Source organism: Salvelinus alpinus, chromosome 18, assembly GCF_045679555.1.
Source record: "Salvelinus alpinus chromosome 18, SLU_Salpinus.1, whole genome shotgun sequence".
Lineage (NCBI taxonomy): Eukaryota > Metazoa > Chordata > Actinopteri > Salmoniformes > Salmonidae > Salvelinus > Salvelinus alpinus.
In genome coordinates this window covers 876,742-889,666 of record NC_092103.1, presented here as the reverse complement: position 1 = coordinate 889,666, position 12,925 = coordinate 876,742, and the positions used below count along the sequence as shown (strand labels likewise).

The 12,925-nt window shown below is 41.6% G+C and overlaps 1 protein-coding gene and 1 long non-coding RNA gene across 2 annotated transcripts in view; one reads left to right on the top strand and one right to left on the bottom strand.

Moving 5' to 3' along the window:
- Positions 1-10,801, bottom strand: part of LOC139544467 (uncharacterized) — a 14,538-nt gene extending 3,737 nt beyond the window's left edge. The window contains exon 1 of the long non-coding RNA XR_011668877.1: positions 10,580-10,801. This is a non-coding gene — a long non-coding RNA (uncharacterized lncRNA). The remainder of the gene's footprint in view (positions 1-10,579) is intronic.
- The window catches only part of LOC139544466 (collagen alpha-1(XXVII) chain B-like), a 205,405-nt gene continuing 203,238 nt past the window's right edge, over positions 10,759-12,925 (top strand). Inside the window, exon 1 of the mRNA XM_071351593.1 lies at positions 10,759-11,164. Coding sequence (XP_071207694.1) covers positions 11,112-11,164 — 53 coding nt within the window. The 5' untranslated portion in view covers positions 10,759-11,111. The remainder of the gene's footprint in view (positions 11,165-12,925) is intronic.

The following is a 12,925-nucleotide window of genomic DNA, read 5'->3' as shown; positions in this document are numbered from 1 at the left end:
ATAATTTGATTTAATTTCATTTGATAGACCTGAAAGTAGCTGTGCAGCGAAGCTCCCTATCCAACCAGCGCTTGAGAGGATCTGCAGAGAAGAATGGGAGAAACTCCCAAAATTCAGGTGTGCCAAGCTTGTAGCGTCCTACTCAAGAAGAGTCAAAGCTGTAATCACTGCCAAAAGTGCCTCAACAAAGAACAGAATAAAGGGTCTAAATACTTATGTAAATGTGATATTTCAGTTTTTATATTTAATAGTTTTGTAAACAATTATAAAAAAGTGTTTTTTCTTTGTCATTATGGTTTATTGTTTGTAGGTTGATGAGAAAAAAAGTATATTTCATCCATTTTAGAATAAGGGAGTAACATAAAAAAATTGGAGAAAGTCAAGGGATCTGTACACTTTCCGAATGCACCGTATATCCTGATGCCAGACAAAGAGTCTGTGTTCGACTCTGAGGAGGGATACAACTTCATGAGCAAGATAGCACTCAACATCCGAGCAAAGCTGATGGCTGAGCTGAACAAAAAACCTGGGGCCTGATTTATCAATCATGCATGAGCACAAATATGTGCTTAAACCATGCATGGGCTCATTTCCACGCAAAGTGTGAGATTTAGCAAAACCCACAGTTACATCCAATTTCCATACACAAGAAGAGTTTCTGTGCCATCAAGGTGTTCGGAAATACAATCGGAGAAATAGACGACCCCCACATCGCCATCAAAGCGCAATGCGAGTTCAACTATGTGAACAGAAAATACTTCCACTCACTTAATGTACAGGTGAAATGTTATAGCAAAAATGCTGAGGGAATGTGGCGGCCAGGTGGAACGCACGACTCGTTCCTTCCGCCGAACAGCAATGTTGTTCTTTGCCTACAGGAGGGAGCTGTTGATGATTGATGGCTTACTGGTGAGTGTTGCCTGATCATTTGAAGTATATTTGCCATTGCTAAAGCGACTTGAGTTGTGCTAGTGGCTCTCTCTCTCTTTATAGGAGACAAGGGTTATCCACTAAAACTCTGGTTGTTGACAACCTTGACAAATCTACCCGTTTGGAAAATAATCACTAAAATCAAATAAGAATCTTGTATGGCAGAAAATTATTAAATCTATCTGTAATATTTTTTTTAATGTTTTGATGTAAACAGTATGTCAGTACTGTATTTGTATATGTGTTAACTTATGTGCCTCATGTAGGAAACACAATTGAATACAATATTGTGGTGACTTTCCTACAAGACATGGTATGACATATATGAGACAAAAAATATGAATTATTATGTGTCTTCTATGAGTATTATAAGAAAAGTGTATGCTCTGACAATGTAACAACTACAAGATAAATGTTGTCCTAAGTCATCATTATAAAACCCCATGACAATTACTGTAAGAAACATATAATAATAACACCAGCTCTGTCAGGAGGAATGGGCCAAAATTCACCCAACTTACTGTGGGAAGCTTGTGGAAGGCTACCCGAAACATTTGACCCAAGTTAAACAATTTAAGGCAAGAGACTTTGGGCTATAAATGCCTATACATTCATGCCACTTTGTTGGATCAGCTTGAAACTCATGCTAATGACTGATAACATGTTCCTGAAGATATGTACAGTACCAAGTTTGGTGTTGATGTCTAAAAAACATTAAAAGGTATGGCTTTTTCCCATTTCATTGCCATGGTGTTCTACAGGTGACCCTGTTTCTATTGCTAGGACTATTTCTATTGCTTGTAGGCTTGCATATATATTTATATCTTCATTTTTATTTCGTAGGCTTATAACGCAATTTAGCTTTTAGCTGTGATTGTGTATCCTAAAAGATTAAATAAACAAAAGAACCAATACACCATTCTATCAAATCACAAACTATAATGTCCATTTTAATCCAGTGTATTGGTCACATGCACATTATAACGTATCACACATTTCTGGCAATACTGTGCTGTTATGTACATTTATTGCATGTACAGTATACCACACTGTAAACCCTTACATCTAAACAGACTGCATTGTGTTTCGGTGCATCAAAGAACAGCCTTGTGTCTTGGCGCGGGCCAGGTCTGCAATTTGGGCCAGGGCGTGGTGCAGCACCCAAAGGGGTGTGTCCGCCCTGCGCTGCAGTAATGACCCCTTCCCATTGGGAAGCGTTTGATCTGGTGTGCCTCTGTGCTGCGACAGGGGCTATTTCTGGAGCATGGGGGATAAAGGAGGCCTTCAGACAAGTGCCAATGACCGTAATTAAGCAGCTTTAGGGTGGCAGCGAGCGCAAGCCGGGTTGTAATTTGGAAAGGAAGGTAGAACATATCTTATTGGAAATGTATGGGAGGGTTGGTGGCACCCAGCACTGAAACACAGGGGACAATGTGTGTAAAGAGGAGTGTAAAGAGGGTGGTAATGAGTGGGGGTCCATTAGCACCCACCCCTAGGGTACCTGTAGAGTGACTGTGGCCTCAGGGAGATGGTGACTGACACACTGTTGGAACATCTGAACTAGCTGAAGTAGGGGAGATCAGGGCTGGAACTCAGTGGTAGGTTATCACAGTGCTCAGAACAGAAAAAATGGAGGGTGCTTTGTGTTGGAACTTGATTTATCTCTGTGGTTGGAAGTGGCTGAATCTGAATTAGCCAAACTAGCGGGAAATACATTTTCACTAGCCCAAAGCCCCTCACTCACTAGCGCACCACTATGTAGAACTCTCCGGAAAGTGCTAAATGCATCAACTTGGATGTTTACATGAGCAATTTTGTGGGGCAAAAGTCAGAAGTGGACTAATGATGAATATATGCTTTTGAGTAAAATGGCCCATTTTTTTAGACGGGTTAAAAATGAAATATAATTTAATTTGAGATCACTTAAACTCAGATGTTGGGGACTTTGAGCGGATCTGGACCGGTTCCCGACTGAAATGGTGTGTTCAAAGCACTCTGAACACCATAGGTTCCTGCACCTTATAATGCCAGAAAGCCCCATCTGTCTGCTCTCCACTTCCGCTGTCTCAGTGGAGCTGACTTGAAGTGTCAGGTTTCAGACCAGGGTTGTCTCCAGGCATAAGCGGTCGCGTCGGGCCCCGGGCCAGCTAGCGGGCTCCAAACCTTCAGTTGATGTCTTAACTTTCTGTTGAGAGTTAGAATAGTAGAATACACAATCTCACTCAGATATCCTTAACATGGCATAAGTCATGGCAAAATGTGTAGAGTTGCAGGGGATTATCTTTGAAACTGAAAAAAATTATCTCTGCCCCATGGCAAAATCAGAAGAATTGCATGAAATGTGTTAGAAATTGCTACGTTTTCTCTCTGCCCAATGGCAAAATGTGTGGAACTGCAGAAAACTTGCTTTAAAACTGCAAGAAATTACTTAATTTTGGTAACTCAGTCTGGGTCTCAACTTACTTTTAAGAGTTAGAATAGTTAGAAATCTGGTTGTACATACTGTAAGCAATTTTCCGCTTGTTACGTCAGTCACCAACAGTCACTCAATTAGCCATATCATCTAACAATTTTTAGCTTGGTAAGTTAGTCTAGTGCTAAAAATAGCCAACATTAACATATGTAGAAATCAATTACTTGCTAGTAACAGATGACATTCATAATCTGACTATCTCTGAAACTCACTTAGATAATACCTTTGATGATATTATTATAAAAAATGATTGTTGTCTATCAACAATGACAGGCCACTGAGGTCTGAAGACTTGGATGGAAATTACAAAGGATAATATCGGACAATATTGCCACTACTATTTGCCATACCTTCAATCTAAGCATACTACAAAGTGTGTGTCCTCAGGCCTGGAGGGAAGCGAAAGTCATTCCGCTACCCAAGAAAAGCAAAGCCCCCTTTACTGGCTCAAATAGCCAACCAATCAGCCTGTTACCAACCCTTAGCAAACTTTTGGAAAAAATAGTGTTTGACCAGATACAATGCTATTTTACAGTAAACAAATTGACAACAGACTTTCAGCACGCTTATAGAGAAGAACATTCAACAAGCACGGCACTTACACAAATGACTGATGATTGGCTGAGAGAAATTGATGATAAAAAGATTGCGGGCCCTGTGTTGTTAGACTTCAGTGCAGCTTTTGACATTATTGATCATAGTCTGCTGCTGGAAAAACGTATGTGTTATGGCTTTACACCCCCTGCTATATTGTGGATAAAGAGTTAACAGTCTAACAGAACACAGAGGGTGTTCTTTAATGGAAGCCTCTCCAACAAAGTCCAGGTAGAATCAGGAATTCCCCAGGGCAGCTGTCTAGGCCTCTTACTTGTATAAATCTTTACAAATGACATGCCTATGTCATGACATGTCTATGTACAGTGGGGAGAACAAGTATTTGATACACTGCCGATTTTGCAGGTTTTCCTACTTACAAAGCATGTAGAGGTCTGTAATTTCTATCATGGGTACACTTCAACTATGAGAGACGGAATCTAAAACAAAAATCCAGAAAATCACATTGTATGATTTTTAAGTAATTAATTTGCATTTTATTGCATGACATAAGTATTTGATACATCAGAAAAGCAGATCTTAATATTTGGTACAGAAACCTTTGTTTGCAATTACAGAGATCATACGTTTCCTGTAGTTCTTGACCAGGTTTGCACACACTGCAGCAGGGATTTTGGCCCACTCCTCCATACAGATCTTCTCCAGATCCTTCAGGTTTCGGGGCTGTCGCTGGGCAATACGGACTTTCAGCTCCCTCCAAAGATTTTCTATTGGGTTCAGGTCTGGAGACTGGCTAGGCCACTCCAGGACCTTGAGATGCTTCTTACGGCGCCACTCCTTAGTTGCCCTGGCTGTGTGTTTCGGGTCGTTGTCATGCTGGAAGACCCAGCCACGACCCATCTTCAATGCTCTTACTGAGGGAAGGAGGTTGTTGGCCAAGATCTCGCGATACATGGCCCCATCCATCCTCCCCTCAATACGGTGCAGTCATCCTGTACCCTTTGCAGAAAAGCATCCCCAAAGAATGATGTTTCCACCTCCATGCTTCACGGTTGGGATGGTGTTCTTGGGGTTGTACTCATCCTTCTTCTTCCTCCAAACACGGCGAGTGGAGTTTAGACCAAAAAGCTCTATTTTTGTCTCATCAGACCACATGACCTTCTCCCATTCCTCCTCTGGATCATCCAGATGGTCATTGGCAAACTTCAGACGGGCCTGGACATGCGCTGGCTTGAGCAGGTGGACCTTGCGTGCGCTGCAGGATTTTAATCCATGACGGTGTAGTGTGTTACTAATGGTTTTCTTTGAGACTGTGGTCCCAGCTCTCTCCAGGTCATTGACCAGGTCCTGCCGTGTAGTTCTGGGCTGATAACTCACCTTCCTCATGATCATTGATGCCCCACGAGGTGAGATCTTGCATGGAGCCCCAGACCGAGGGTGATTGACCGTCATCTTGAACTTCTTCCATTTTCTAATAATTGCGCCAACAGTTGTTGCCTTCTCACCAAGCTGCTTGCCTATTGTCCTGTAGCCCATCCCAGCCTTTTGCATGTCTACAATTTTATCCCTGATGTCCTTATACAGCTCTCTGGTCTTGGCCATTGTGGAGAGGTTGGAGTCTGTTTGATTGAGTGTGTGGACAGGTGTCTTTTATACAGGTAACGAGTTCAAACAGGTGCAGTTAATACAGGTAATGAGTGGAGAACAGGAGGGCTTCTTAAAGAAAAACTAACAGGTCTGTGAGAGCCGGAATTCTTACTGGTTGGTAGGTTATCAAATACTTATGTCATGCAATAAAATGCAAATTAATTACTTAAAAATCATACAATGTGATTTTCTGGATTTTTGTTTTAGATTCCGTCTCTCACAGTTGAAGTGTACCTATGATAAAAATTACAGACCTCTACATGCTTTGTAAGTAGGAAAACCTGCAAAATCGGCAGTGTATCAAATACTTGTTCTCCCCACTGTATGCGGATGACTCAACACTATACACGTCAGCTACCACCACACCTGAAATGACTGCAACACTTAACAAAGAGCTGCAGTTAGTTTCAGAATGGGTGGCAAGGAATAAGTTTTAGTCCTAAATATAAAAGAAAACTAAAAGCAGTGAATTTGGGACAAATCATTCACTAAACCTCAACTAAATATTGTAATGAGTCGTGTGGTCAGGTGCCACAAAGAGGGACTTTTACAGAGAGGAACATTACAATAGGCTCAGAACAGGGCAACATGGCTGGCCCTTAAATGTACATGGAGAGCTAACTTTAATAATATGTATGTCAATTTCTCCTGGCTCAAAGTGGAGGAGAGATTGACTTCATCACTACTTGTTTTTGTAAGCAGTGTTGACAAGCTAAATGCACCGAGCTGTCTGTTTAAACTACAAGCACACAGCTCGGACACCCATATATACCCCACAAGATATGCCACCAGAGGTCTCTTCACAAGTGCAGAACAGACCATGGGAAGTGCACAGTAAGACAAAGAGCCACGACTACATAGAAGTCTATTCCACATCAGGTAACTGATGCAAGCAGTAGAATCTGATTTTTAAACAATTTCAAAAAAATACACCTTATGGAACAGTGGGGACTGGGAAGAGACACACACACAAGTACAGCCACACACATGCTAGCACACACACTCTACACACATGTACACTACCGTTCAAAAGTTTGGGGTCACTTAGAAATGTTCTTGTTTTCCATGAAAACATACATGGAATGAGTTGCAAAATGAATAGGAAATATAGTCAAGACGTTGACAAGGTTATTAATAATGATTTTCAATTTAAATAATAATTGCTTTCGTCAAAGAATCCTCCATTTGCAGGAATTACAGCCTTACAGACCTTTGGCATTCTAGTTGTCAATTTGTTGAGGTAATCTGAAGAGAGTTCACTCCATGCTTCCTGAAGCACATCCCAGAAGTTGGATTGGCTTGATGGGCACTTCTTATGTACCATACGGTCAAGCTGCTCCCATAACAGCTCAATAGGGTTGAGATCCGGTGACTGTGCTGGCCACTCCATTATAGACAGAATACCAGCTGACTGCTTCTTTCCTAAATAGTTATTGCATAGTTTGGAGCAGTGCTTTGGGTCATTGTCCTGTTGTAGGAGGAAATTGGCTCCATTTAAGCGCCGTCCACAGGGTCTGGCATGGCGTTGCAAAATGGAGTGATAGCCTTCCTTCTTCAAGATCCCTTTTACCCTGTAGAAATATCCCACTTTACCACCACCAAAGCACCCCCAGACCATCACATTGCCTCCACCATGCTTGACAGGTGGCATCAAGCACTCCTCAAGCATCTTTCGTTTTTTCTGCGTCTCACGAATGTTCTTCTTTGTGATTCGAACACCTCAAACTTATATTTGTCTGTCCATAACACTTTTTTGCTATCTTCCTCTGTCCTGTGTCTGTGTTCTTTTGCCCATCTTAATCTTTTATTTTTATTGTCCAGTCTAAGATATTGCTTTTTCTTTGCAACTCTACCTAGAAGCCCAGCATCCCAGAGTCGCCTCTTCACTGTTGGCGTTGAGACTGGTGTTTTGCGGGTACTATTTAATGAAGCTGCCAGTTGAGGACTTGTGAGGCGTCTGTTTCTCAAACTAGACACTGTAATATACTTGTCCTCTTGCTTAGTTGTGCACCGGGGCCTCCCACTCCTCTTTCTATTCTGGTTAGAGCCAGTTTGCGCTGTTCTGTGACGGGAGTAGTACACAGCGTTGAAGAGATCTTCAGTTTATTGGCAATTTCTGTATGGAATAGCCTTCATTTCTCAGAACAAGAATAGACTGACTAGTTTCAGAAGAAAGGTCTTCGTTTCTGGCCATTTTGAGCCTGTAATCAAACCCACAAATGCTGATGCTCCAGTTTTATTGCTTCTTTAAACAGAACAATAGTTTTCAGCTGTGCTAACATAACTGCAAAAGGATTTTATAATGATCAATTAGCCTTTTAAAATGATAAACTTGGATTAGCTAACACAACGTGCCATTGGAACACAGGAGTGATGCTTGCTGATAATGGGCCTCTGTACGCCTATGCAGATATTCCATTAAAAATCAGCCGTTTCCAGCTACAATAGTAATTTACAACATTAACAATGTCTACACTGGATTTCTGATCAATTTTATGTTATTTTAATGGACAAAAAATGTGCTTTTCTTTCAAAAACAAGACATTTCTAAGTGACCCCAAACTTTTTGAACGGTAGTGCACATTGTAATATTATTGTATGTACTGGTATATGTAGTGGTGTAATAATGTTATATTACGTACTATTTTATCTGTGATGTAAGTCCCTTAATGCTGCCTTGGCATCAGCCAATGGGGATCCCTCATAAATACAAATACAAACATGTTGAAGGTAAACAGTTAAATAAATGTTGATTTTGACACCACACGTGAGAGGATGGTTACACAATATTCCTGAGTATATAAAATTACTTATGAGATAGTGAGAAATATAAATGTCGGCGAAATGAAAGATAATTTCCAAAAAGTTGTCAGAGGTGAAACCGTGTAACTTCTTTTTACATTGTTCAACAGGAACACCTATGTAAGAGGATGGTTACATGATTCATATGTGTGACCAAAGCCAAAGGGTGAAAAGTTCTCAGAGCAGACATGTCAGTGTTTCTATGTTATAGAAGGGTTACTTGGATATGAGTGTGTGTACCTTTTTTCCCTCAAATATCTCAACCCAGCTAGCACAGTGGATCTGGGCCGATTCCGGCTGAGAGTAGGGGCACTCAGCTGAGAGTCAGACTCGGCCGACGTCATGTGGCCCAAGTCTGGGCTGCCTTTGGCAGTATTACTTATGGCTAGGATGCGGGGATTGAGCTCTGGCCGATTCCGGTGTGAGTTATCTGGCCAAAATGTATTATTTGGGGCTCGGGCCGATTCCGGTAAGAGTTATTTGGCCGAAATGTATTACTTGGGGCTTGGGCCGATTCCGGTGAGAGTTATCTGGCCAAAATGTATTACTTGGGGCTCGGGCCGATTGGGACTACTCTCTGGCAGATGGTTACACTTTATATAATTAGTGTAGATCCCAAAATTATATAATTAATTTTTCCATATTTTCTCATTGTTTCTGTGATCAAAAAATACAATTAACATTTAACTTAAACTCTTTAAGAGTCCTGTGTTGTATTTTAGTATTTTGATAGATTGTGCAAGGCAATTGATAAGGATTAAAAACTTAATGGCAGTAGCCTCCCGAGTGGCGCAGTGGTCTAAGACACTGCATCGCATTGCAAACTGCGTTGCTCCAGATGCTGGTTTGAGACCCGTGCCGGCCGTGACTGGGAGACCCATGAGGCGAAGCACAATTGGCCCAGCATCGTCCAATTTAGAGGAGGGTTTGGCCGGTCCGGGATGTCCTTGTCCCATTCCGCTGTAGCGACTCCTGTGGCAGGCGCATGCACGGTCACCAGGTGTATTGTGTTTCCTCTGACACAATATGTTTTTTTGTGGATGGGTATAATTTGTATGTATAAAATGTATAACAGTAATATTCAAAATGACTAAATCGTGTAATTTTGTATACATTTATTTAAATTTGCATCGGGCCGCTTCTGGTGGGATTCTGGTTAGACGCCGGCAAAGTCGGCTGAATGCCGGTAGACGGAAACGGCCCGATGTACTTGGGCCGATTCTGGGCAATCATTCATTTTTGATTTCGGGCCGAGTCCGACACATGATTCCGGGCCGATTCAATCAGTTCCGGCACCCCGGAAGAGGGCCGCTTCTGGGCCGATTCCTCATTGCTAGCTGGGAAATATTGCAGCTGCTGTATGGCTTTTCAAACTTCATCCCATTATCATGTACACATTGACATCTACTACAATATGGCTCAATCATGCTTGTTTATACACCTTTGATTCACTTTTTTTTTGCTTTGTTAAGTAGGCCTAATGGCCTTCTCTTTATCCAAGATACTGTCCATTAAAGATGCACTATGCACAAATCTCTCTGCCATTTCCTGGTTGCTAAAATGCTAATAGTTCACATAATTTAAATGTATGTCACAAAACAAGCAAGTATAGTGTAGATAAATATTGTACCATCTAAACAGCTGTGAAATATATTTTCCATAACCAAAAATGTTGTATTTTCAGCTGTTTGAAGCTCATGTACAAAACCGAAAGTAAAAGATGCAAAAATGAAACTTAAGACCATGAAGCACATAAATAGCATACATAGAACAGATATACCGCTTCTTAGACTTGCTTTCAATGAGAATGACAGAGTTTTATATTTTAATTTAGTGGGGTCACTCAAAAAGTTACAAATTGCAGCTTTAAGTAATCACGTCTATCTCAAAGGTTCTTGCTCCTGTTTATACAAGGGTGACTTGTAAGACACACCTTCCAAGTTTGCTGCAACATCTGTGAAAACTAGAGTGCTGGGAGGTTTTGTGAAACAAGTTAATTAAGAGTCACAGGCTAATGCAGGAAATATCTATGCTCCAGGCCCTCATCATAAGTAATGATCATCTGTTAGACATGGTACATGAATTCAATTAAACCTGTTAAATAAACGTTCTAGTGCATAAAGATCCCGTCGAGCCTATTTTCATAACATTGTAGATAATGAATATACGCACCTTCTCACATACGGCCGTGGATTATTTCAATGGTCATTTTAACAGGACAGTTTCCCGATTAAGCGGGTCCGTGTGGCCACCCCCTGGAGGCTTCGTGTAGTTGCCCAGCGCAACCGCTGGGTTTGTAACCCGACACCATGTGCTGCGGTGCCTTACGGTCGGTCACCCACAGAGAGGCTGTTTAAAAAGGAAAAGGATGAGTCCTCCGCTCCTGACTCCGTAACCTCCTCAAGAACTAAACGTGTTCTTTCTGATTCAACGTCCCTCATTACGGATCGGCATAAATGAATGAACCACGGGGAATATCGGAAGAAAGTCACCCTGGAAAGGTTCCTGTCAAACTGCTCTCTGGCTGACCACAGTCATTTATGTTGGTCTTGATAGGAACATCAACAGAAGAGCTTTCCCTTGGAACTGTATTGCAAGCTTCTCAAATGTGTTAGAGGACAACCGGTGCTTTCTGTTCCCTTGCAAAGGAGTCACGCTGTGATTAACAGATCCGGTTTTTGACTGCCAGGACAAATGAATACAAATGAATCTAGGGATCCGAAGGAGAGATTGCAGAACCTCTCATCTCGACACAAAGTAAGTATTTCTATACTGGATGGTTTTCTGTGATGGGAATCAGAAGTTGATATGAAAGTGATGGAGTCACTCACACACTTGCATATGCAGCCTAATTGAAGTGGACCTGACTGATAGTTACGATGTGATTTTGAATGCAGATGTTCAGTTATCCTAGCCTGCATACACTGAGTGTGCAGAACATTAAGAACACCTTCCTAATATTGAGTTGCACCCCCCTTTGCCCTCAGAACAGCCTAAATGATTTCGGGACAAGGTGTCGAAAGCGTTCCATAGGGATGCTGGTTTAAATTGTCTGAATGTCCTTTGGGTTGTGGACCATTCTTGATACACACAGGAACCTGTTGAGTGTGAAAAACCCAGCAACATTGCAGTTCTTGACCCACTCAAACCCACCTACTACCATACCCCGTACAAAGGCACTTCAATATTTTGTCGTGCCTATTCACACTCTGAATGGCACACATACACAATCCATGTCTCAAGGATTAAAAATACTTATTTAACCTGTCTCCTCCACTTTAACCTGGTCATTTGGCAGACGCTCTTATCCAGAGCATTTAGGAATAGATGCCTTGGGCAGATCGACTGATTTGTAACCTACTCGTCTCGGAGGTTCGAACTAGCGACGTTTCGTTTACTGGCCCAACCTTTTTGGTATGTATCCTACCTGCCGGCTGGCAATGGTCCAGCAGCCTGTCACAAACGATGTTCATTTGTGGCAGGTTTACAGTTGCCTAGAGTTTGAAATATCCTGAAGCTGTTTGTATTAAGCTCCAGAGAAAGTTACTGATTCAGTTGGAACAGGATCTACTTTGTAACCTTTTCGAATATGATGTTACAATAGGCTAATTTAGGTCGAATATGCAGTCAAGCAAGGGTTTTTAGGAGAATACCGTTGAGGGCGACAGTGAGAAGAAGCCTATGCTACTATATGCCTACTGTAGGTTTATTATTAATTTGAAAAATAACCTAAAATACATTTGCTATGTTATCTTTGGAATGCACAGCGCTCTCGTCAAAGCTGTCTCAGCGCAAAGTGCGCGTACAATTAAGCCTATTAAATTCACCCGGCGACTGAAATCGAACGTCTTTCGTCTAAAAGTGGCGGTATTTAGAAGGCAATGTGACATTCGTTTTCACTTAGCCGAAGCCTCTGAAGTGTTGACCATTCCAGCGACTTTTCGTCGTTTTTTTGGGTAACTATTTTAACAAATCACACTGCATAATGAAGTACTAACGACGGACCCGGATAATGTCCGCACTCCACACTTAAACCAGCTGGATTCGGCGGGTGAGTTGTGTGAACAGCTATCGCTCAGTCTTATCGAAGAGGGAGATTCTGTGAAGTGATTTGTCAACTTTTGAGTTCCATCTGTTTTTGGTTTTCGTCAGACCATTATCCGTCTCCAAACAAGCAACTGGTTGTTATCAGTCTCTTTCGTGTTGTTTGTTTGTCAACTTTTCATTTTCCATAAAGGAGGCTAAATAGGCTTTCATTTTTTTCATAGGTCATACTATTCATATTTTATCAGATGACTTTCACTATCAAATAGCCTACCATTTCGTATATGAAAGGAATATCCCAAAATCGTATTACCCCCAATGAATGAACGAGTCTGTTAATCAATAAAAGGAGGCAGAAGGAAGGGAAGAGCCAGGAAGTAGATCAAGGAATGTCCAGTGCCTCAATTCATGTCCTGACACAATTGGTGTCCACAGCTAGTCACTGTTAGGCTATCTACTCTTCAAAATAAACAG